At 35.2% G+C, this 25050-nt stretch overlaps 2 protein-coding genes across 2 annotated transcripts; both read right to left on the bottom strand.

Annotated features, from left to right (window-relative positions):
• Window positions 1-387: 387 nt before the first annotated feature.
• Window positions 388-945, bottom strand: LOC148547703 (uncharacterized). Its single transcript, XM_088495529.1, has one exon. It carries the CDS (start codon window positions 943-945, stop codon window positions 388-390), a length of 558 nt encoding a protein of 185 aa, XP_088351655.1.
• A 2535-nt stretch (window positions 946-3480) lies between these two features.
• Window positions 3481-25039, bottom strand: LOC107612964 (putative LRR receptor-like serine/threonine-protein kinase At1g29720). Its single transcript, XM_016314769.3, has 24 exons — window positions 24700-25039; window positions 24017-24206; window positions 23205-23276; window positions 23005-23076; window positions 22748-22819; window positions 22452-22523; window positions 22267-22338; window positions 22088-22159; window positions 21918-21989; window positions 21741-21812; window positions 21072-21143; window positions 20910-20987; window positions 9729-9803; window positions 9505-9573; window positions 9120-9155; window positions 8978-9018; window positions 7716-8107; window positions 6601-6796; window positions 6353-6478; window positions 5863-5981; window positions 5360-5570; window positions 5032-5269; window positions 4676-4826; window positions 3481-4079 (listed from the first exon to the last, which is right to left on the bottom strand). The coding sequence occupies exons 1-24, from the start codon at window positions 24809-24811 to the stop codon at window positions 3714-3716; spliced, it is 3048 nt and encodes a 1015-aa protein (XP_016170255.1). The 5' UTR covers window positions 24812-25039; the 3' UTR covers window positions 3481-3713.
• Between the last annotated feature and the right edge of the window lie 11 nt (window positions 25040-25050).

Genomic DNA, 25050 nt, shown 5'->3' with positions numbered 1-25050 from the left:
CACGTCGCTGTGGTACTGGTTCGCATCTGTTTAGATGAGTCACATTTCATGTATTTTGTTTCCTCTATTTCAGTCATGTATGATAGTTAGGTGTAGTTTTCTTGTTATGTAGTGCTCTGTTTATGTATGTTGTTCGTAACTTGTGTTCGGGGACGTTGACTATTTGTATTAAATGAAACATGATATGGTATAATGATTTCGTTTAGTTATTAAAATGAGGATCAACGAGTCCTGTAGCATAACTTGTAATGAAACACAACATATTCATTACTACTCACAAATACCAAAGTTCAATGCATTAATCTCAACAAGTTACATACGTGGTCAAGCAATGCATCTAACAAGACAACTTAAATGTAAATAACACTAACAATAACATCATGGAAACTAATTTCGCCCTGTCTGAGACGATCCTACTACCTGTGGGCATCTACGTCTAGTGTGTCCGGGTTGGCGACAAAGGCCACACCGTTTTGGCCTGTTTGGATCTGCCTCATCCATATTCGTCCGTATCCTTGTGGATCTAGGCCTCCCCTCTCTCGCACGCCTTCTGTTTGGGTCCGGAATCACCGTGGGCCCATCGTAGGGTGGCCAGAAGCCCTCCGGGATTGGAGCTGTGAATCCCATCCGATAGACATTGAACACCGAGCTAATCTGATAGACGCTATGAACATAGGAGCTCCAGCTCACACGTGCGTAGGCACAGCATGCAAGTGCGTGCTGACATGGGAAATGAAGCGCCTGAAAGTACCCACAGTCACATGTCCGGGAGGCAAGCGATACTCGGTAAGTACCCAATGAGAAAGTATCAGTCGGAGTGGTCTCCGCTACGGTGAACTCGGAGTTATCACGGTCATACAACGTCACCGTGAAGCACCTGGCCGTCTTCAAGTTGGCCTCAATACACTTCACCAATTGCTGACTGAACTGCTGTCCGGTGCCCATCTGGGCCTCAGCCTCTCGCCCCTTGCGAACAAAGAGTTCGGCCAGCCTACCATATGTTGCCTTCACCAGGGATGCTACAGGAAGATTTCTTACACCCTTGAGGATTGAGTTCACACACTCGGAGATATTCGTCGTCATGTGACCGAATCTCCTCCCCTCATCGCGATGCTGCGTCCACAAGGAGTAATCAATACGGTTCGCCCACTCACACATCGCCGGGTCTTCAGACCGCAGTATATCAAACCAGTAATCAAACTCAACCTCAGTCTTCGCATACGCTGCATTCACGAGAAGCCTCCTAGCGTCTTTGCCCTTGAAGGTAAGGGCGAAATTAGCCGCTACGTGTCGTATGCAGAATGCACGGTACGCAGATGGCGGTAACCAACCTCCGTCCGGGGCCTCAAGCGCAGACTTGATGCCGTTGTGCCTATCCGATATAACCGGGCTCGTCCTGAGGACCGCAACAGTACCAGGCATCGTCAGCTAGACACCCAACACCCACCTAGGTATCTCGCTGTATGACTCATCCCAGTCACCGTAGATGAGGCCAACGGCCTTCTGCTTCGCCATCCAAACCCTCCTGTAAGTTGGCCTAAAACCAAAATGCGCTGCCGTGGCGTTCAGGAGCACCTTGATGCTAACCGATGCGTCAGCCCTAACCATTGGCATAATGAACGCCGAAATCACAGAATGATCCAAACTTCTGTGATCACTTGATATGGATGTGGCCAGGCAAGTGTGAGGGCCATTGTACCGTTTGACCTCCCAAATGCCCTTGCGCTTCCGGAGACTGAGTCGAATCAATCATGTGCACCCATTCCCGAACTCGGAACACTTCCCCACATACCGGCGGTGATCGGACTCCACCACCTTGTACTGTACCCCTCGCCGGATGCTGTAAGTCTTCACACTTAACAGGGCCTCATCTTTATCCTGGAATTGCTGACCAACCTGGAACTCTGTGAGACCAGCATTCCCTTCCGCATCTCTAGCTCCGAATCCAACAGGGTGCCCTAGCGCACCCTCATGCGTCATGGCGTCCAGGTCCAGCGAAGAAAAATATGGTGGATACTGCTGTGTGCCAGAGCTAGAACCACCGCCAGCCAATGCAGGCCCAGCCGCTGCAACCTCGTCCCCGCTATCATCCTCAATCGTTTCGGGCTCAACGTCGTCCTCATCAGGATCACCCAATTCTCCGTCTCCGACGCCAACCGGTGGAATGCCGTGTAAAGCGTTTGGCAGAACATCAAAGGATCCTACCTCGTCGCGGACGCCGTCATTCAAATCAACAGCAAATGACGGAGAGGTGACAAGTTGGGCCGCTGGCTCGTAAACTGGGACGGAGGAAGAAGCCACAGCAGCCATCGAACTGGAGCCAGCTGCCGTGGCTACATTGGCGGTATTCCGGTTCGAACCCCCTGAGCTGGATACCACATCAACCAGCTTTGCCAGCAACTCTGGTGTGCGGACCTCCGGAAACTGCCTCCGACAAAGAAACATGACTTGGAGGTCCTCATCACTACCAATCGTGAGACAATCATACTTCACCGTATCGTGCAGGATCGTGACTGGAATGCGATAGAAAAACTTCTTAATCCGCTTCGCACCTTCCAGGCCAAGTTTCATCAGCACAGCTCTAACCAGGTCATCATAGCTTGTCGTTCGATTCACCACAATATAGAGAGGATTCTTATCTGTGAACTTCACTCCGGACCGAGTTTTTCTCTTGATGGATCCTCTGTGGTGTACCAAAATAGCAAAACTCTCCTCCTCACTAGCCATCTTACGTCCTCTAATGAGAGCAAATCACGTTTACAGCGTTTATATAGAGCTCTGAGTCCTACTAATTCGAACTAACCTGGTTCGAACCATGATACATGTAATTCGAACCAGGCTGGTTCAAATTACTACAACCAACCTCTCTTTGGTTCGAACTAACCTGGTTCGAACCATGATACATGTAATTCGAACCAGCTTGGTTCGAATTACTACAATCAACCTCTCTCCCCGTAATTCGAACCAACCTGGTTCGATTTATTACACTAGACTAATCTCCACATAATTCGAACTCAACCGGTTCGAATTACATGCTCTCCTGGTTCGAACCTAACCGGTTCGAATTATTCACATTTTTCCAGTAGTAGTTCGAACCAAGATGGTTCGAATTACTTGCTAATAGAGTTCGAACCTTGGTGGTTCGATTTATATAAAAATGCCTCTTGGCTTATTGCTGAAACAAATTTCTGTTTGGCGTATTTTGGTTAAACATTTCTGCATGTGGCTTAATATGGTTTTTTGCCCTTTCATAAATGTAGTTAATGAATAGTGTTGAATATGCATAGGTAAATTGTACATATGAGTAAGCATGAGTAGTATCACATGTACCTGAAAATAAGTCTATACATATAAATATATCTAAAGGAGTATGAATGAAATAGTACTATATTTAAAATTCAAAATGGATAAGGTATGTATGTCAAACAATTATAGTTCAATAATATTCTAGTTGATATATCTGTAAAATTACACGCATAATTGTTCATTAATTTTGTTTTAGTATTACATTTTTAATTTACCATCACAATCAAATTACATACGCCAAAAGTATCCTTAGCTTAATAAAAATTTCAGTACTTCAATTACTACTTTCATCTTGAAACTAATAGCTTTTTATGTAGCAATTTACAAATTACAATTGGAAAAAGTAGTCATCAATCAATTAGGATTTTGGGATAGATGTATATATAGTTTACGAAACTTCTATTCTTCTAATTTCTACTCTCAAAATAAGAAGAGTCTAGGTGAATCGAATACAAATCTTGTGCTGTAGAAGTAGATGAAGTAGTCAATGGCACCTCCATTGTTGAGGTACTTTGGTGATCTTGGTGATAATACATTTCCAATGCTTCCAATTTCTTCTCATCCAATGACTCTGAAGCTAATTCTGGAACAATGGTTTTGCCTTCTAGCATGCTTACTACTGAAGACATAGTAGGCCTAAGTGTTGGAGACACATTAGTGCATAAGAAAGCAACATTGATCATCACCATCACCTCCTCTTTCTTCAAGTTTGAATCCAATAATCTTCTATCAACTATTTCCATTATATCACCTTTCTCTCTCAGCAAACGTGCCTAATACAGAAAGTGATAAATTTATTTCTAAATTAATAAGTTAAAGTTATTGGAACAAGGGTTTCCCAAACTAATAAGTAAGCAAGAACAGAGAAATAATATTTGAAAATTTTAATCTATTAAAATATTGACAACATCTATCAATTGTGTCTCTCTTAAATGTTTCATTTTTCTTGTTTATTTTAATCTTACAAACAGGTATAAAGAACACTTCTTTAAAAGTAGTAGATTAAAATGTAGAAGACTAGAATTCAAAAATTATTGTGTTTAGATATATAATTGTAAAATTTAGTTAAAATATTTGTGTACAAGAAATTTCTAAAAGAACACTTAGATATATGAAAAGGAAAGAGAAGTGGTTTGCTATGAGAATAAAATGAATAAATCACAAGTGTAAGTTTTAATGTGCAAGATTATAATACAAAATGTGACTATTATTTAACAGCTTTTAGTGTTAATTATCTATTTATTACTAAGAGACCTAAATTTATTCTTCTCCACATTCTTGTAACAAGATTTTTTATTATAAGTAACAATATAAATTCACAAAAAATAGGCACATTTTAGTATTTGATCATCAAGACAAGAATACTTACCCAATCAAGTAAAACGAATGCCCCTTCACTATGTTGGTTGGTTGTATTATTTCTTCCACTTACAATTTCTAAGGCAACAATTCCAAAACTATATACATCTGCTTTATCGGTTAATTGACCATGCATTGCATATTCTGGAGCCATATATCCACTGTATAATAAATTGAAAACAAATTATCAAATGTATCAACTTTATTAATTGACAAATAAATGTGTATGGTACATTTCAATTTTCATAAAAAAAAAAGGGTTAAATAATTGAGGATACATTAATGTATACTTTTTCTTATTTCAAGCAACAAGAAAAATAATTTATTAATCAAACTTTGCATAGAAAAAAAAATATAGAATCTTACTATGTGCCAGCAATACGAGTGCTAATATGGGTGTTGTCTTCTTCGTCAAGTTTAGCCAAACCAAAATCAGATATTTTAGGGTTGAGATATTCATCGAGCAAGATATTAGTGGCTTTGATATCTCTATGAACCACCTTCACTCTTGACTCTTCATGGAGGTATGCTAATCCTCGAGCAATACCAACACAAATCTTATGTCTTGTTTGCCAATCCAACTTTATTTGGTGTTCTTCACGGCCTTTTAAAAATCATTAAATTATATTAAAGAATACCGTATACTATATTTAATCATTTACATAAACAAAAATACTTTAACTAAATAGATTACCGAATAAAGCACGAGCAAGACTATTGTTTTGCATGTATTCATATATCAAAAATAACTGATCTCCCTCAACACAACATCCATAGAGTTTAACGAGACAAGGATGTTGTAAAGCAGAAATCATGCCTATTTCATTTAAGAATTCACGATTCCCTTGCTTTGATTTTGAAGAAAGTTGCTTGACTGCGATTATTGTACCATTAGGTAACTTTCCCTGCATTTTCAAAGAATACAATGCCATATAGTTCTTGGAATATAATAAGATAGAGATTTACATGTAGTAGTTTTCATATAGAGTTAATTTTTAAAAAAAAAAATTATTAGATGATCTAATATATTTGATTAAATTATTATCTAATAATTTTTAATTATCAAAACTTCAGATAAAGACAACTGCATTTTTATCATAGTTGCTAAATGATTATTATTCTCAAATACCATATAATAATGTGAAAATACAAATAGAAAATATATATGTGTTTCTATCTCTATATATGGTAAAATACCTTATACACGGGACCAAATCCTCCTTCTCCAATCTTGTTGATGATATCAAAGTTATTTGTTGCTATTTTGATTTGTCGTACAGAAAACATACCAGTTTGCAAATCTATACCCTTTAATTCTGAAAATTGAAGCATAACAAATATTAAACGTTGCTAATTGTCGAAAATGTTATAGTGTGTGACTCAAGATAAAAATCGTAATTATTATACCCTTAGCTACTTTTTTAAGTGATAAAAAATTATTTGATGTTTTATAAAATTATATCCTTAACTATTTTTCATTAACTTCTTTATTTCTCTCATTATTTTACTAAAATCAACTCTTTTATTTATTTTAATTATATTATTTAATATACATCTATAACTTAAAAAAAAATAATGCTACCAAAATGTCTTAAATAGACAATTTTTATTTTGCAAAAAAAGAATTTAAAAATTTAAAAATTATTTATGAACAGACTAAATAATTATTTCCCTTTCTAATAGTTACCTTTTGAATTTCTCTTTCCCAAACAGCCTTTCCACCAAAGCATGCCAAATATCAACAAGATGATAATAATTGCCACGGCAACAACAATTCCAACCACAGCAGCTGTTGATATTCCACTTCTATGATCTGAGGAAGCATAAATTAAAGTTGGCATGCATAATTATCGTTTGAAAAAAGAATAATGAAAAGTTGTATTATATTGCTTCTAATTCAAAAAAGAAAAAAAAAATTAAGAACTAAAAACCTACCACGATAGACAGATATGGCTGATATAAGAGGACCATAAATTGATTTTTGTGGGATAGCAGTTGTTCCTTTGCCAGCCCAGTAAAAACGAATCTCTAAGGTACCATTAATCACACTTGCATTGAACGATTTTATAACTTTTTTACCTATGCCTCCTGCTTCTTCTGCAATGTTGAAGTCCTTTCGCACTAGGTTTCCCTATAACACTTCAATTTCAACCTCAATTTGACATTATTATTATTATTATTATTATTATTATTATTATTATTATTATTATTATTATTATTATTATTATTACAACTAAATCGCTGGTTTTCGAAATAAATTCGACTCAACTTATTCATCAATAATTTTTGCATGGGACAATTTCGTCATTTACAATTTTTGTTACAAATTACGATTAAACTTTCCAATGTGTTTCAGTGCATGCAAGTAATATTTACTTTCAGTAATGAGTGTGTTCGGTTGTTAGCATTATAAGGATCATGACTGTTAGTAGCAATTTTTTATTAGGTTTAGGCTTATGTCATATCAACTGCTGCTACATTATCATTTAGCAATGGTTGATAAAAAGCTGTCGCAAAATAAAGTTAATTTGGCAGCATATGTATGTTATCTTCTGCCGCAATAACCATTGTTTAGATCCTAAATCCTAGATCTTTAATGGAATTTATGGGCAGTTACAAAAAATTTTCACAAAAAAGCATTACTATTTATTAAAATTTGTGTATGGTAATCTTCACTAAAAAAAAAAGAAAACTAATTTTGGCAACAAATTTTTACTTATATAGTATTATGGGATTTTTGTGACTATTAAAATTTTTTTATTCACAATTGTTAAAAGTGTTCTTAAAATTCTTTATCAATAAAATATGAGACGTCAAATGTCTAACTGCTGATAAATATATACAAGTGATGTATTTTTAATTTTGGATGACTATTTTATTATGCGATTTGCATAGTTACAAATTTCAGGTATAATAAAAATAGAAATCAATTAAATTATCCTATTAAATATAAAAATTATTTATGAACTTTTTATGTAATACATTTTGAACTTGTAGAAGAAAATATCGAAAACATAATATGGTAGTAGAACCTGTTGTTAGATATGTACCTGAATGTAGATGTCAAATATACGCCTTCCAAGGCTCTTATATGTTTGATCATGAGTAAACACAATCTCAGCAAAATGCAGATCCACAATGTAGTTTCCATTTCCAAGGCAAAATCCATAGTAAGTCAAAGAAACAGGAGATGCACGTGCATTGGTGTAGAGCTCAGCATCATTGTTATTGTTTAAAGAGAGCGTACTGGACTCAATAGATGGAATATAGTTTGGCGGAGTTTTACTTTCCAAGTAGTTACCGGTACTACTGAATGCCCAATAATTTGTATTTTCATTGTGATAGAACTTTGCTGCTCCTCCTTCATCTGTGTCATCATCATATGTCTTTCCATTTATTGTTACCTTTCTTCCACCACAATTTATACGGAAAGAGTATGAGGCTGCCACCACAACAAGTAGAAATCAATTAGACCCATGTGTATATAACTTTGGAATTGTATCTAACATAAGGTGTTCGTTACACCTATTACAAATGTCATAGATTATAAGATGTTAAGTCTGGTTATGGGCGATATTCTAAAGAAATTTTTCTCAATAAACAATGCTAAATTTTAAGAATGTGTAATTTTAAGAGAGAAATATTTGTCCTACCTTTTAATACGCTTTAAAGTACATACCATATTTTTTTGTTATAAAAGAGTGCACATTTATTGCTTTTTATTCTCTTCATTACATTCATCACTTTTGTATATGAAAATGGAATATCTATAAAATTACACTAAAAAAGTAGCGCAACACAAATCATATTAAAATAGGTTACGATTAATTTTCAAAATTTAGGATGTTGATTAGAATTCGATACAGTTAGTTCTTAGTGGCATGTTTTCTTGATTTTGTGGCGATTTTAAATTACCGCTCAACGGATCAGTGATACTTGTCATTTGGTAGTCCGCCTCCTTTAACCAATTGATCTAAAACGATTATGATCACGGCAATTTGACGACAAATTTAAAAATAAAATGAGATACAACTCATTCAAATCAAATGTCTTATTCTTTGTGAGAAAATGAATTTAAAAAATTTATTATAAATTTCTTATTATTTTATTCACACTTTTTAATCTCTGTCTAGTTTATTAATAAAGTTGTATATATAAAGAGAAATATTAGAGAATCATTAAAATTTTTATTAATATATATATATATATATATATATATATATATGAAAGAGTAGTTGTTTAACAATGGCAACATAATAGTGATGAGACCCCAAAATATACATCTCTAGGAAGTTCACCAAAAAGAACTTACTTTTAGAACACACAATGCTTTCCAAACATGAAACCTTTCCGCTGCGAAAATGATGGAATTGACAAAGTAATTTAACATAATAACCTTATATCACAATAAACAGTATAAGATCTATATATATCATACAGAATACCAAACTTACGTGTCATTTCGGGTCAAAGAGCTGGCAAATAAGTTCCTAGACATATAAAAGAAGGTTAATATATGCTTACATATATATTCATAAATTTGCTATCAAAAGTACTTTATAATTTTAAATACGTGTCAATTAAAATTTTAGTGGATTTTAAACAAGTATTTATTTAAAAAAAATTAATGATATCAAATTTTTTAATATACTAACTTTACTAAATGAAAGAAAAAATAAATAGATAATAATAATAATAATAATAATAATAATAATAATAATAATAATAATAATAATAATAATAATAATAATAATAGTTAAATTTTAATCTACACGTATAATTACATTTTATTTGGAATAAGAAATAATGACACAAATAATGCAATAGCTGCACTCTTACGTATTTTCGTCTTGACATCCTTGATTATCTTGGCTCTGACTAATGCTGAAGTTATTGTACGAAAGGTCTCTAAACAAGTGGTAGAATTTGTTTCAAAATATTATAATTTGGGAATAAGGAAGACACGTATGAATATTGATTAACATAAATTAAAGATAATAACAAAGAGCTAATTATTATTCTTTTCGACGAATTATATAATTAGCTTACGAAAGCGAACTTACAAGTAGTGCTTCCTATTAGCTGTATTTATCCATGCCTCACTTACATCTCCCGTGAGAAAGTTTCCAGTTAAATACCTGCATTTGGGATCGAGAGAATCAAGAAATTATTATTCTTTTGGAGTCTATATTGCTCAATGCAATATGAACATTATCATTGTAAGCTATTAGAATAGAAGAATGATCTTGAAGTGACAGAGAATTTAGAGAACGAAAGAGAGTTCTATGTGAATGAATATTAGTGAAAATTATTGATTATTGAGTATATGATTAGTGACTACAAAAGATGCTATGTAGCTGTTTATATACAATATGTTAGAAACAAGAGACTGAGAGAATGATGTGAAAAGTGTATTATTGAGTTGTGTGTCAGGTACAATATACAAGGAGTATTTATAGGTGCTAAATAAATCAAAGTAATAAAGACATAGAATCCTACAATTAATGTACAGATATGCTATATAAATATAGACGATGCTAATTGATCTAAATTGATTCTAATGATTCTAATTGATTCTCTAACATCCCCCCTCAAACTCAAGTGGGAGCTAAGGATACCAGCTTGAGTTTGGATAACAAAATCCGAAAGTGAGTCGGGTGATGAGCTTTCGTGAAGATATCAGCAGTCTGATCCAGTGTCCCAACAGCAACGAGACGAACAGCATCAATAAGAATTCGTTGCCGAACAAAATGACAATCAATCTCAATGTGTTTGGTGCGTTCATGAAACACATCATTATGGGCAATCTGAATAGCACTGCGGTTATCACAAAAGACATCAGTAGGGGACGACTGAGGAGCACCCAGATCTTCGAGAAGCCAACAAACCGAGATAACCTCAGCAGTGGTGTCAGCAAGGGCACGGTACTCAGCTTCTGTGCTTGAGCGAGCAGTGAACGTTTGCTTCTTAGCACGCCAAGAGATGAGAGCGTCGCCAAGAAACAAACAATAACCAGTAGTAGAACGACGATCAGTGGGATCACCAGCCCAATCAGCATCAGAGTATGCCTGAAGGGTCAAAGAGGAATGGGCAGAAAAATAAAAGCCATGAAAAAGAGTGCCTTTGACATACCGAAGAATGCGAAGAACTGCCGCATAGTGAGTAGTACGGGGAGCAGACAAGAACTGGCTGAGGACATGAACTGGATAGGCAATGTCTGGTCGGGTGACAGTCAAGTAGACGAGACCGCCAACTAATTGACGATAAAGTGTCGGATTATCCAAAACAGTGCCATCCATAGGGGTAAATCGAACATTAGGCTCAAGAGGAGTAGACTCGGTGCGACTATCTGTAATCCCAGCGCGGGCAAGGAGATCTGAAGCATACTTAGCCTGAGAGAGATAAATGCCATCATCTGTGGAGATGATCTCGAGACCAAGAAAATAGCTGAGAGAACCAAGATCCTTCATCTCAAAGGTACGCTGAAGTGAGGTCTTGAGATCAGAGATACCATCAACATCATCTCCAGTAATAATCATGTCATCAACATACAAAAGTAGAAGAACAACTCCACGGTCGCTTTTACGAATGAAAAGCGCATTCTCATGAGGACTAGAAATAAAGCCAAGACTGCATATGGTAGTGCTGAACTTGTCAAACCATTCACGAGGAGCTTGCTTAAGTCCATAAAGTGCCTTGCGAAGGAGACAAACCTTACTGGAAGGACAAGGATATCCTGGAGGTGGTTTCATATAGACTCTTTGTTTCAAATCCCCATTAAGAAATGCATTCTTCACATCCATCTGACTGAGAGACCATCTTTTAACCGCAGCAATGGCAAGGAGAGCTCTAACAGACGTAAGGCGAGCAACAGGAGCAAAAGTCTCTTCATAATCAATACCATACTCTTGCGTACAACCTTGAGCAACCAATCGTGCCTTATAACGGTCAATAGAGCCATCAGAGCGAGTCTTGATCTTGTATACCCATCTACTGCCCACAACTTCCTGATCAGAAGGAGGATCAACCAAATCCCAAGTGTGTGCTTTTTCAAGTGCCTGTATTTCTTCCTGCATTGCTTGTTGCCAATTTGGATTTGTGGAGGCTTCTCTGAATGACTTAGGTTCATGTTGATGAAGAATAGTAGAAAAGCAATGATAATCAAGAAGATGAGGAGGGGGATTCCTTACTCTAGAAGAACGAGTGGGAGGAGGAGGCATGACGCTAGGAGTGGGATCGCCGTCCGGACTGGAATCATCGGGAGATGGAGAAGGTGGAGGATCAGGAGCCTCGAGTGGTGGACTTGGGGTAGACCCTGTAGTATCATCACTAGGAAAGAGATCAACATTTGGGTTAGTAAAAAACGGTGATGGAGTAGAAGGAATGGACTCAAAGGAGGAGAAACTAGAGAACATGTGATGTTCCCAGAAGACAACATGACGAGATATACGAATACGGCGAGAGATAGGATCCCAACAACGATAACCCTTATGTTCAGAAGCATATCCAAGAAAACAACACATGTGAGCCCGAGGTTCAAGCTTATTATGTTCATGAGGCTGAAGAAGGACAAAACAGACACAACCAAAAACACGGAGAGAACTGTAATCGGGAGAAGTACGATAAAGACGCTCAAAGGGAGTAGTGTTACCAAGAACAGAAGAAGGGAGTCTATTGATAGCATGAACAGCAGTGAGGACAGCTTCACCCCAAGCACGCTCAGGACAGGAAGAGGAAATAAGCATCGCACGGACAGAGTCAAGAATATGACGGTGTTTACGCTCAGCTCTGCCATTTTGTTGAGAGGTACCAGGACAAGAAAACTCGGACAAAGTACCCTGTTCAGCGAGAAAATTTAAAAGTTTGGAGTCACGATATTCCATAGCATTATCACGTCTGAAAATTTTAATGACCTTTGAAAACTGAGTTCGAACCATAGTGGCAAAGTTAATATAAATCTGAGGCAACTCACAACGATTAGTCATCAAATAGACCCAAGTAAAACGGGAATAATCATCAATAAAGAGGACAAAATATCGAGCCCCTCCCATAGAAGCGGTGGGAGCGGGTCCCCAAACATCAGAATGAATAAGATCAAAAGGAGAGCATGCAATAGAGGAATTATTATTAAAGGATAAGGCAGGTTGTTTTGCAGTGTGACAAGAAATGCAATCTAAAGACTCATTTTGAACTTGACCTAAAACACCCGTAGATATAAGAGGACGTAATTTGCCTAAGGAGCTATGGGCAAGACGTCGGTGCCACAAGTGAAGAGTAGATGGAGAGGAAGCAGCACATATATGGGTAGAGGGAACATGAAGGTTCTTGAGCTCAAATAAGCGTCCAACCTTACATCCAGTCCCGATGATCTTTCCCGTCCGACGATCCTGCACACGACATCCAGAATTTGAAAAAATGACATCAAAACCAAGTTCAACAAGCTGACCGACAGAGATAAGATTAAAATTCAATTTTGGAATAAAATAAGCATCAGAAAGATGAATATTGGACTGTGAAATAACCCCGTGATGTGTTGCATGCAAGAGGGAACCATTAGCAGTGTTAACAGAAGGTGCATTTGTAGTGGGAGACAACGACGAAAAAAGATGACGCAAAGGAGACATATGATTGAAACAACCAGAATCAAAATACCATTTAGAATTACCTGGAGGGGTGGAAAGAGTAGCGGGGGTATTACCAGAGAAAGAGAGAAGTTGCCGAAGAAGGGTTTCAATATCTGATGGAGAGACAGAAGGTGTGTTGAGAGATGTGGAAGAGGTGGACTCAGTAGCAGCAGCAGCAGAGGCAGGCACATGCGAAGAGTGGTTGGGACGAGGTTGATACTTGTTCTGATCTGAGCGTGGTGGTCGAGTAGGACAGGTAGCAATCAAGTGACCCGAGAGCTTACAATAATGGCAGAACAGTTTCGGGCAATTGGAGCCAATGTGGCCTTTTTGTTTGCACTTACGACATTCAATAGAAGGACAGTCGGAGAAGGAATGCCCAGGCCGATTACAATTGCGACAGATTTTTCCCTTTCTGTCGGTGGCAGCAAAGACAGTTTCACTTTTAGAACGAAGCAATCCCAAGCGCGTTTCTTCAGACTTAAGACGAGGAAGAGCATCTTCAAGACTAGGCAAGGGATTCTGATGAAGAAGAGAAGCCCTGACCGGCTCATAGTCATCAGTAAGTGCCATCAGAAATTGGATGAGACGTGTCCGGTTCCGATAATCCTCATATGCCTTAGCATCAGTGGGATCTTTAAGAACAGGCTCACAGGAGGTCAACTGATCCCAAATAATCTCCATTTGAGCAAGAAAATCAAAAACTGCTTGGCCACGTTCTTGCTTAAGGCTATGAAGTTCCTTAAGCAGTTGGTACTGATGAGAGAGATCAGAGATAGTGTAACGTTTCGCCAAATGATCCCATACCTCTTTAGCAGTTTCAAAACGCCCAAATTGTAAGTGAATGCCAGGAGTAGAAGTGTTGCGGAACCAAGTGATAATCTGATGATTTTTACTATCCCAATCTTCCAATTTCTCTGCATAGTCCTTCTCCTTCTCAGCATCCTCCTTGGATTTGGAGGTACCATCTTTGGATACAGTTGGCTTAACAGGACAAGCAATATCACCAGTTACATATCGCCATAATTTTCTCCCTTTAAGAAATCCTCGCATGGCTTCAACCCAATGTGCATAGTTGGAGCCATTAAGAATAACAGGGATAGGCTGAAAGACATCCGGTTTTTCCATAGTAATAGAAGAAATAGCAAAGGAAGAAAAAAACTGCAAATTCGGGGCAGAAAACGAGAAAACAGAGCGCGGAATCGGAAAGAGCTCACCAAAAAACCTTAGGGATGGTCCACTTGGCAGCCACGTCAGCGATGCGTCAGCGCCACGTCAGCAATGTGTCAGCGCCACGTCAGCGGGTGATGACACGTGTCAGCACGGGAGAGGCGGAAGGAGACACGCTGGCGCACAGGTGGCACGCGGGTCTCGGGTCGGGTCGGGTCGGGTCGTCGCGGGTCGGGTTGCCCAACCAGCTTACCTTGTGACACGTGGACGCTCCAGGGACGTCCGATCTGCACGAAGATCCAACGGCTGCTGAAGCCTCCGGATGAGAAAGAATGGTGGTCGGCAGCAATGTTCTGACGGCGCGTGTGGTGGTCGTTGGCGGCGATCTTGGTGGCGTTGGAAAGCTGACGGAGAGAAGAACACGATGATACCGGAGGTGACGAACCAAAGCGTCGGAAACAGCTCGAAAATCGCGAGCAAAGAGGCACGGGTGAAAGATCAACCTGGTCGTGACGACGTCTTTAGGCGGCGCGTGGAGGCGCGTCCGGCGGCGGATGGCGACGGTTCTGGTTGCGTTGGAATCACGGCGAGGAGACGAACAAGAAGGTTATGGGGGTGACGAACCAAAGCGTCAAGAAAAGTACGAAAAAGGAGGCCAAAGAACACTGCCGACAAGAAAAAAAACAAAGGGGCTATGAACTAATATTCATTGAAAAAAAAAAGGACCTAAGCTCTTGATACCATGTTAGAAACAAGAGACTGAGAGAATGATGTGAAAAGTGTATTATTGAGTTGTGTGTCAGGTACAATATACAAGGGGTATTTATAGGTGCTAAATAAATCAAAGTAATAAAGACATAGAATCCTACAATTAATGTACAGATATGCTATATAAATATAGACGATGCTAATTGATCTAAATTGATTCTAATGATTCTAATTGATTCTCTAACACAATATACTAATGCTCTTTCTATGTATAGAAGGCTAAACATAATTCAATTAATTCTATTAACTATATAACTAACTTATTTCTTATACTCTCCCCCAAATTTATGGTATTTTTAGAGGAGATTCTGAATTGGTTTCTAAAACGATCAATAGTGGCAGCTGATAGTGGTTTTGTTAAAACATCAGCAAATTGATCAAAAGCAAAGATGTGAACAACAACATATAGTTTCTTCTGCTGTACACATTATCTTACTACATGAAGATCTAACTCAAAATGTTTAGTTTTGTTGTAAAGGATATGATTTGCTGTGAGGAGAACAACATTAATGTTGTCACAATAGAAAAGTTCACGCCGGCCCTCTTTAATAAGTCTCTAATATATTTAGATTGAGTGAGAATGTATGACTCAGAATATGATTTGGTGAAAACCTTTTGCAATAAGCCTGACTTTGTATTTTAAAATTGAACCATCAAGAATGTTTCTTAATAGCAAACACCTATCTACATCTAATAACATTGCTATTAGAGGAGTAGTTCGCAAAATCTAAGTATTTGTTCTGTTTAAAGCTACCATTTCTTATTTCATAGCCTGAAACCAATAAGGTTCAAAATTTGAGAAACATGTGAAGTGATAACTTTGGTCATTGAGTGATCAGAGTTTAATCTTGTCATCATAGGGTGAATATTAGTGGCATATGAGGATGGTGGTGAGATAGGCAAATCAATGAAAATGCCTAAAATAGGGATAGTGGGTGTAGTAGGATTATTTGTAGTAGTAACTTGGGTAGGGGATTGTTGAGTTTGAAAACTCCAAATTAAGAAAATGATCAAATATTATTAAAATAGTAATTAGAAATTATTAAATTGATTTATGCTTTAAATATGTTTAATTAATAATTTCTATGTTACATGCAGATTTTGGTGATTGGGTTTAATGCAACTTAAAGCCCAACAATGTTGGCAAAAATAATCAGCATTGTGCAAAAATGTTCTTATAATATGTGGCTGAATTATTAGGCAACATAAATTGGGCCAAGAAATTTTGGTGCAGCCCAAAATCATAGTGATTGCAAGACCAACAAAGGCTTGGTCCAAAAATTGAAAAGGAAAGAAAACAAATGCTGCATGCTTCCCACGGATACCAAATCACTCCATGGTTGGAATTTAAATTTGATTAAATGGAGTTAATGCCTTGGTAACATGAGAGAGAAAATGCAAATATGATTTGATGCAATTAAATGTGAGCTACACGTTACAAGGTAGAAAAGAAAGAAAAGTGGATTTTTAATTGAATATAATTGATTTTAATTCCTTTCTTTATTTCATTTGGAAGCCTTTTTCTTTCTTCTTTCTCATCTCTCTTCTTGCCTTCGGTCACTTCACAGAGAAGAAGATGGAAGTTAAGGCAAGTTATCACAAGTTATCAGAAACAAAAAGAAGAAGCTAGAAGCAAGCTTGAAGTCATAGTGATGATGGCATCAAGAAAAAGTAAATCAAAGGCATGGTGTGGCTGAGATCTTTGCCACTTATGGTAAGAAGTGGCGAGGAAGTCTCAAGCTCTCCATGACCAAAAATGGTGGAGATCCACTTCGGTCAGAGGAAGAAGATCCTTGGAGGGATGGCTTGTCTCTGATTTTGCTCAACCACTACAGGAGGTAGCCACTGTAGCTACGTGGTGGATGAGGCAGAAGTTGGAGCAGATGAAGCTGTCATCATCAAGAACTCATCAAGGGCCAGGAATCCTTCTTGGAGTGCAAATCAAGATGGAAGGCCCAGATTGATGAAGCTTGGTGTAAAGGGAAGACACAGAGGTAATTGCATGTTGGGTTTTACATTTGGTTTCCTCTCCTTTCTCTCTCTGGCCGAACCGGTTTTGCTTGAAGAAGAAGAAGTTTAACTTGGTTCAACAGTTTTCAACCGTGGAGGCTTCCCCTTCTATAAATAAGGATGAACAGCCATGGCTTGAAGCAAGGAGTGAGAATGCAAGGCACAGAGTTCTCATAGCTACCTAAGCTAACAGAAGTTCTTCTCCTTCAATGTTCTGTTTTGTAATTTTCTGTTTAATTTTGTCTGTCTTGAGTCTCATGGAAAAAGGCAAACAGTGAGGTTTGTAAGAAAAAGTCATAGAGCGGAAAAAGGCAGAGAGTGCAAAATTAAAAGAAAAGTCATAGATGTCCTTAGAGGTCCTTTGTACATCTGTGTTGTATTTCATGATTATGTGGGAATCCCCTTGCAAGTTGGGTTAGCACTTAGCAGTTGAAAGCTTGGCAGTAACCAAGTCAAGTTCAGAATTGGGGTTTAGATTCTGGACTTGTCCCGGATAGGAAGGGTAGTTCCTAGGGAGAATTGGTGTATGTAATCATGATGATTATAGTGAAATTCCATCATTGTGGTGATGGAGACTGGATGTAGGCTGCATTGCACTTGGCAGCTGAACCAGGATACTTCGTGGTGTGATTTTCTATTTCTCTTCTACTCTATTTCTGTTTCTGCTGTATAGGAGATAAAACCGAAAAATATCTCGTGACGGGTTACGAGATAAAAAGAAAAAGTCTCGTGGTTGGGTACGAGACAAAAATCAAAAAGTCTCCAAAAATTATTTTAAAGACCAGCAAGTGTTACTAAGTAAAAAAGGGGTTAAGATTCAACTCCCTCCCCTTTTTCTTAGCCACTAAAAAATCATCAGGAGTAAACCAGAATTAAGTGATGGCAAAGAATTTTGATCAGGTGTGGGATAGGTTATGTGAGAAGAGGTGGAAGATGCTTAGAATTAATGATGTCATAGTTATTTAGAGTGGTAGAGGAAATGGTGAGTGGTGATGGTGAAGGTGTAATGAGAGGATGAAAATTTAAAGATGTTTGGGGTGAGGTTGCAGTTTTAGATGAGGCTTTAGGTTCAGAAGAAAAAAGAGATTAATAGAAAAATATAATCTCATCAAAGAGAATATACCTTGAAATAATGATTTTGCCTTCTGGTGTAAGGTACTTGTACCCTTTATAATTGGGGCATAGTCTAAAAATATACAAAGCTAAGATTTGTAGTCAAATTTGTGTGTGTTATATGATTTTAAATATGAATAATAGCCTAAAATACACAAAATTTATTTTATGCTGAAAAATTTTTTTTAGCCATCAATGATCGAATTTTAGATTTTTAAGTCATACAAACTTTGATATTATGTCGTTAAAGAAGATACTTGAATAATTATATTTTAATAATTTTGATGAAAAATATTTGTATTCTTAGAACATATTTAACATATTATAAATATAGAAACGTTATAATATTTGTCTTGATTGTCCTTATTTTTTAAGGAACACACAATTAAATAATTTTAATTTTAAAAATCAAATATTTTTTTATTTATTTCATTACCCAAATACATTTTTTTCTATTCCAACTTTTAAGAAATACTTTTATAAAATTAATAGATAGACTACATTTAGAAAAGAGACAGAAACTGACAGATAAAGACTAAATCAAATTATTATATTGTATTTGGTGTAAAGTGTATAAAACTAAATTATACATAAGATTAAGTTATGTCTCAATATCTATTAGATTTAATATAAATACAAAAATTGAAACAAACAAAATTATTTAAATATCTTTTTTTCTTTTTTTTTCCTCAAATTTTTTCTTCATGTCACCTCAGTCATCAAATTTCAAAATCAGATTCCAATTATCTAAAATAACAAAAATTCATTGCCAAATTGGGTCAAGGGATCTTAAATTGTTGAAACTTGATTCTAACTTGTTTATTAATAAGATGTCTCTGTTTTCCTCAAGTGCTTTTTGTAGAGGAAACAAGAATGGAGGAAGTGAGGTTGAGGGTCTTCAAATCTTGCATTGTAGAAACAAGAGTGTGTTGGTATTGGAAGTAGTTGTGACCTGAATGGCTAGGCTCCTTATCAACCACACCATAGTTTTTGTTGGAGAGGAGAAATCGCAGGGGTAGGGATGGCAAAACTCTTTGAGATGTAGAGATCCCTGCGAAAACTGTCTCGAATGAAGATATGACTGTGAAAAAAAAATTTTGTGGAGATGGAAACGAGGGGCAAAATTTTTTTGAGGCAGGCGCAGGAACCCGAGCAGGGATCCCCGTGGCGTTCTCGCTAATCCCCAAAATTTATAAATTTTTACTTAATTGTCCTTAATAATTTGTTTCTCATATATGTTTTTTAGTCATTTCACATGCCATATATATATATATATATATATATATATATATATATATATATATATAGAGAGAGAGAGAGAGAGAGAGAGAGAGAGAGAGAGAGAGAGAGAGAGAGAGAGAGACCCAAAATTCCTAATCCTTATTCGCATAACCCTTTTTCAATTCATAGATCCCTAGCGTCGCCCATACTCCATCCAACTTTTCTGTAGTGACCCTCTCGCCACTCTCCAGTCTCACCGCATTGTCATCCCTCATTGTTCCATTACCCTCACCGCGTCGTTCTTTATATTCGTGGCTTTCCTTTCTACAATTCTGTCGTCATGTCCATTCTCCTCTCTGATGCTGCGTCCCCCACCTTGTCCACTGCTCTATGCTCTGGCTCGCCGTGGCATCCCCACTACGTCATTTTGAAAGAAGTCACCATCTTGTTGTTTAGGCTTTTTGTATAAAATCTTGCTGTTTTTGTATAGGATGGATACTTTCAGCTTTATTTCTATGGAAATTAATAATTAGTTAGAACTATTAGAGAGATGGGGAATAGAATCCCAACGGAGAATGAAAATGGGGAGCAATATTTTTCTACGACAAAAAACGAAGATGGGGACAGAGAGCAAATGAGGGGACAGGAATGGAAAGCAGGGAGGCATCTCCCCGCCCCCGTTGATATCCCTAGCAGGAGGCGGGGGGAAGGGGAGAACCAGAGAACAATCGGAGAAAAAGAAGGGAGAACGACAACAACAAACTGACATTGCCGATGAAGAACGAAGGAGAAGCGGTCGAGATAGAAAGGTGCAACGCCGGAGAAAGTCACCGTTGCCACCACTGGATTTAAAGATACGGGAAAAAGAGAGAGAGAGAGGATGAGGAGGTTGCGAGGCAAGCTTCTTTGTTGCTGTTACCGTCGTTGCTACGACCTTTACTCTTATCGAGTTGCTCTGCTGATGTGTTCATGCCGGAGAAGGAGAGCCCATCAAAAAATTGTTACTATCCTATTTAACTTTGTTTTGTCTTCTGTTTTGGTGGAAGGGATAGACTTGGAATTCAAAAGATTAGATAAGAGTATTTTTAAAAATAAATATTATTAAAATTTTAGTTTATATTTCTAAAAATTTTAATTTCATATATTTTTATTTTTTAAAAGTATTGAAGAGATTAAAATTTTATTTTTCAAGACTAAAATTTTAATTTTAATTTTTATCTATTAAATATAATACTCGTAGTACTTTAAAACAAACAGTACTAAAGTCTCATAATGTGGTGAAATTAATTCAGTTATAAGCACCAAAAGACTACTGGAAAAGTATGATAAATAAGTTACATGTATGCCACTAATCGGGTGATAAGGCTCTCATATTGAGGTGGAATTGGTCCAGTTAATTTGTTGAAGCTGAGGTCTCTGAAAAAAAGTTAGAAAATCAGGAAAAAAAATTACATTAGCTAAATATATTATAAGAAAAATATGTTAAAAGTATGCAATTACAAGGTTTGTAAACTTGTCATGCTCCCAAGATATGTAGGCAGTGTTCCATTAATATTGCAACTCTTCAAAATCCTGCGAAAACAAAAGAGACAACACCAATCAATAGATAACATTTCCTCCATGTTGCACTCTACCTTTCTTTTTCTCTCAAATTTTAACTAGTATTTTAAACTGGCGCAATGCACGGAATAAATCTTTTTTACCAAAGAAAATTACTTATCAAATTAAAATTTACTCAACAATGAAGAAAGATTTCATTTAATATTTTTCCTTTTTTATTTTTTCATTATTTTATAAAAAAAATATGTATATTCATCAATTTTATTTCAAATTGAAAATAATGTTATTGGAAAAAAATTTGAATATTAGTTAAATTATAATTTATATTTGAATATTGTTAGAATACAATTTACATTTGAATTTAATTTAGACAATTATTTTTGTATTTTGCTTTTTATTTCTTTGACACCTATAAATAGTAATACTTTTATCATAGGATACATAATAGATTCACATACTAATATAAATATCCTTTTTTCCTAATGGCTTCTTTTAGTTTCCAACAAATGTATTTTGTTTTCTGTTTTCTCTGTTATCTTGGAAACTAATTTTGTTTACTTTCAACTTCAAATTATTTATAAGGGAATAAAATTAAAACAATAAACTCACAGATTTTTCATTGACATATTTTTAAGTTGAGGAAAAGATGAATTTTCATCTCCATTCAGATCACTTATTCTCCTGCATAAAATAATCAGAATCATAGCTAAATTAATAAACAGAACCATACTATATAAACAACTTTTGAAAACAATTCAACAATATAAAATTAAATATGATACTTACAAGTCATTTAAGTGTTCCAAAACTGAAATCCCGGAAGGAATTGGCCCACTAAGCCCACTCCCTTGAATTACTCTAACAAAATAAATAACAAGTAGAGCCGACTTCAGATAAGAAAAGTTTTAATTAATTAACAGAAAAATAAAAAATAAAGTAAAATATAGAGTTCACACAGTTGCTGAAGATTTGTCCAACTTTGAATAAAATCAGGTATCTTCCCCGAAAATTGATTGTCGGCAAGTTGACTGCATGCATATAGGATAAGGACACATGAAACAAAGAAAAACATAAAATTAAATTTTCTTTAGTTACATTTTTTTTTCCATGGTTTTGATAAAACTATGAAGCTTACACAATCTGCAATGAAGTGAGCTTGGCAAGTGTTGCAGGAAGCTCTCCGGTAAAATTGTTTGAGTTAATTTGCCTGTATATTTAGTGATTATAAAATCCAAGAAATGTTTGCTAAGATTATGCATGTGAAATATAATATAATATAAGATAAGATAAAGGTAAGTAATTAATAATTAAAGGTCTTACAGTCTTTGAAGTTGTGAGAGATTCCCAAGCTCAGGAGGAAGCTTTCCAGACATTTGATTGAACTCAACAACACTATATCCATTTCAAGTTATTGATAGTTAAGTTCAACAAATAATTAAAACTCTTTGAATGCAACTATGTTGTTGTATTGTTTAATTTTTAAATAACTATTTATTTGATCAAAGTAACACACAAAAATTATTTTATCCACATACATTTAATTTTAAACTAAATTTAAAAAAATAGTAAAAAATAATATTTTTTGGTAACTAAGGTGTGAAAGAGGAGCAACTCACAAAACTTGGAGTGTGGAAATGTTTGCTATCTCTTTTGGAATTGAACCCGTTATTCGATTTCCCCCTAAGGATCTGTAATAACAAAGATTATTAATGTTGACATTATTAGTTTCTTGTTGCTTAAACCTGTGATTTTGATGTTTTACAGAGATAATTCAATCATTGCTCTAAAGTTTCTCTTCGTATATTATACAGAATAATGATTCAAAATATATAGCTAATAAAAGAGAAATAATTAATAAAATAAAATAATATACATGAAGGTAAGATTCGTCATTCGGCCCCATTCTTTTGGAATAGTTCCATTCAGGAGGTTGTATGTAAGATCGCTGTAATAAAAACAGAGGAAGAGTCTTTGTCATGCACGCAACCTATATATTAAAGTTTAAGATATGAGAAAAAAAAAATCCAGAAATTATTGGGTATTGAATTTTGTGAAGTCAAGAGAGATACATACATTTGTTGAAGGTAAGGCAACCTCACAAGTTCTGGTGGGAGTTGACCTGGGAGACTTTGTCGTTTCACACATCTGTTTATTGGTTCAAAATGGTTTTAAAATAATATTTCATAAATTTAGTTAATTATTATTTTCATTTTATACCATAGTAATTTTTAATCATTTTATTAATTATTCGGCATGTTAAGTTTGTTGAAAATATTAACCATTCATAATAATTTGGCTTTCTTTCTCTTTAATTCCTCCTAATTTCAAATATACCCAAAAACAATTTTGTATAAAAAAACATATTTAGAATAAATTATATTTATATATCTCTCTTTATCAACTTAAACTTATTAAAAAAATAATATCATGACAAAGTTAATATATATTTTTTCTATTTTATCTTAATTGTCTCTAATTTTTTTTATCTAAACAAAAAAAATAGCCAAATTTTTTTAAACAAATTTATTTATATTTTGTCAGATACATAATTATTTATATATTTTTATTTAATAATTTAAATTTTTTAAAATAAATAATTTTATGATATTTTATTATTTTTTTGTAATATTATTTTCTTTTTTAAAAACATTTATTAATTATAAAAAATATTAAAAATTTATCAAAATTTATTATTTTTTGTTATTATTTTTAACCATTAATCTAATTACTTTAATCTAATAATTTAATAACATATTTTAACTCATATTTTTAAATATTAATAATTAACTATTAACCTATAACAATAAATTCTGAGAATCGGACACACTAGCGTTAATTATTAGGGATAAGAAGGATGGAGTGAGAGAGATATAGAGAAGTCCTACAAGCTAGTGACATGGCAGAGAGTGGAATCGGCATAGGAGCAGTTGCAGATGACAACAGTAGTTTGATTACCCTTCAACATCATGCACGAGCTCCCACTTTGTTCTTCTTCACTACTACTGCATACATCTTTTTCTTCAGAAAACAAATTCTCCTTTCCAAGCGTCTTAGCTATGTCGTTCAGAGCTTCCACTGTATACATTCATATGATATGAAATACCATCAAATTAAAAAATATCATCAAATAACAAAAAGAATTGTAATATATAAATTTAACTACACTTTTAAAGTAATACTACAGATTAATAGCTATCACAACATCCTGTTAGTATTAAAGATATAATTATTCATGTATTTCTTTTATTCATTTAAATCTTTTAAAGAAATAATTTCACTATATAATAATATCAGTTTTTATTACTCAAAAGTTTAGAATTCGATTTTTGTTGATCTAAAAAAAAATGAATTTCAACATAATTATATTAAGATTAATATAAGTTTTGTATCATTAACATGGAATATAGTTTAACATTAATATATAAAGTTGTGTATCATTCATGTATATCCTTCAATCATACAAAATCTTATTATCACATTTAAATCAAGTTCTCTACATAAAATATATTAAAAAGCATCATGATAGAGAGATGGATATATAAAAAGCATTATATTGTGAGAAAATTACCTTCATCTTGGGGCAAAGTGGCCTGTCCAAAAGCCAAAGAGGAAAAGCAAAAGGCAAAGAAGACAAAGAAGAGTACTAGGAAGAAGGAAATGTATGGTGAAGTTTTCTTCATGCTTGCTACTTGCTGATTTAGTTTGATCGATGACCAAATAAACTAATTAAGCTCCAGAGATGATTGAATTTAAAGAAAGTAATATTATGATGTCCATATATATGTAGGAGAGCAGAGGAAGATATTTAGCGTCGGTGAGAAAATGATGGAGGAAACTTAAAGAAGAGAATGTATGTATAAACTATAAATATATACCAACGACCAAATTTTGTTTTTTACTTTACAATTGGTGATTTTTT

Source organism: Arachis ipaensis, chromosome B8 (genome assembly GCF_059453495.1).
Source record: "Arachis ipaensis isolate K30076 ecotype BB chromosome B8, ASM5945349v1, whole genome shotgun sequence".
Taxonomy (NCBI): domain Eukaryota; kingdom Viridiplantae; phylum Streptophyta; class Magnoliopsida; order Fabales; family Fabaceae; genus Arachis; species Arachis ipaensis.
Note: the sequence above shows the minus strand (reverse complement) of the source record. Positions and strands in the feature narration are given on the sequence as shown.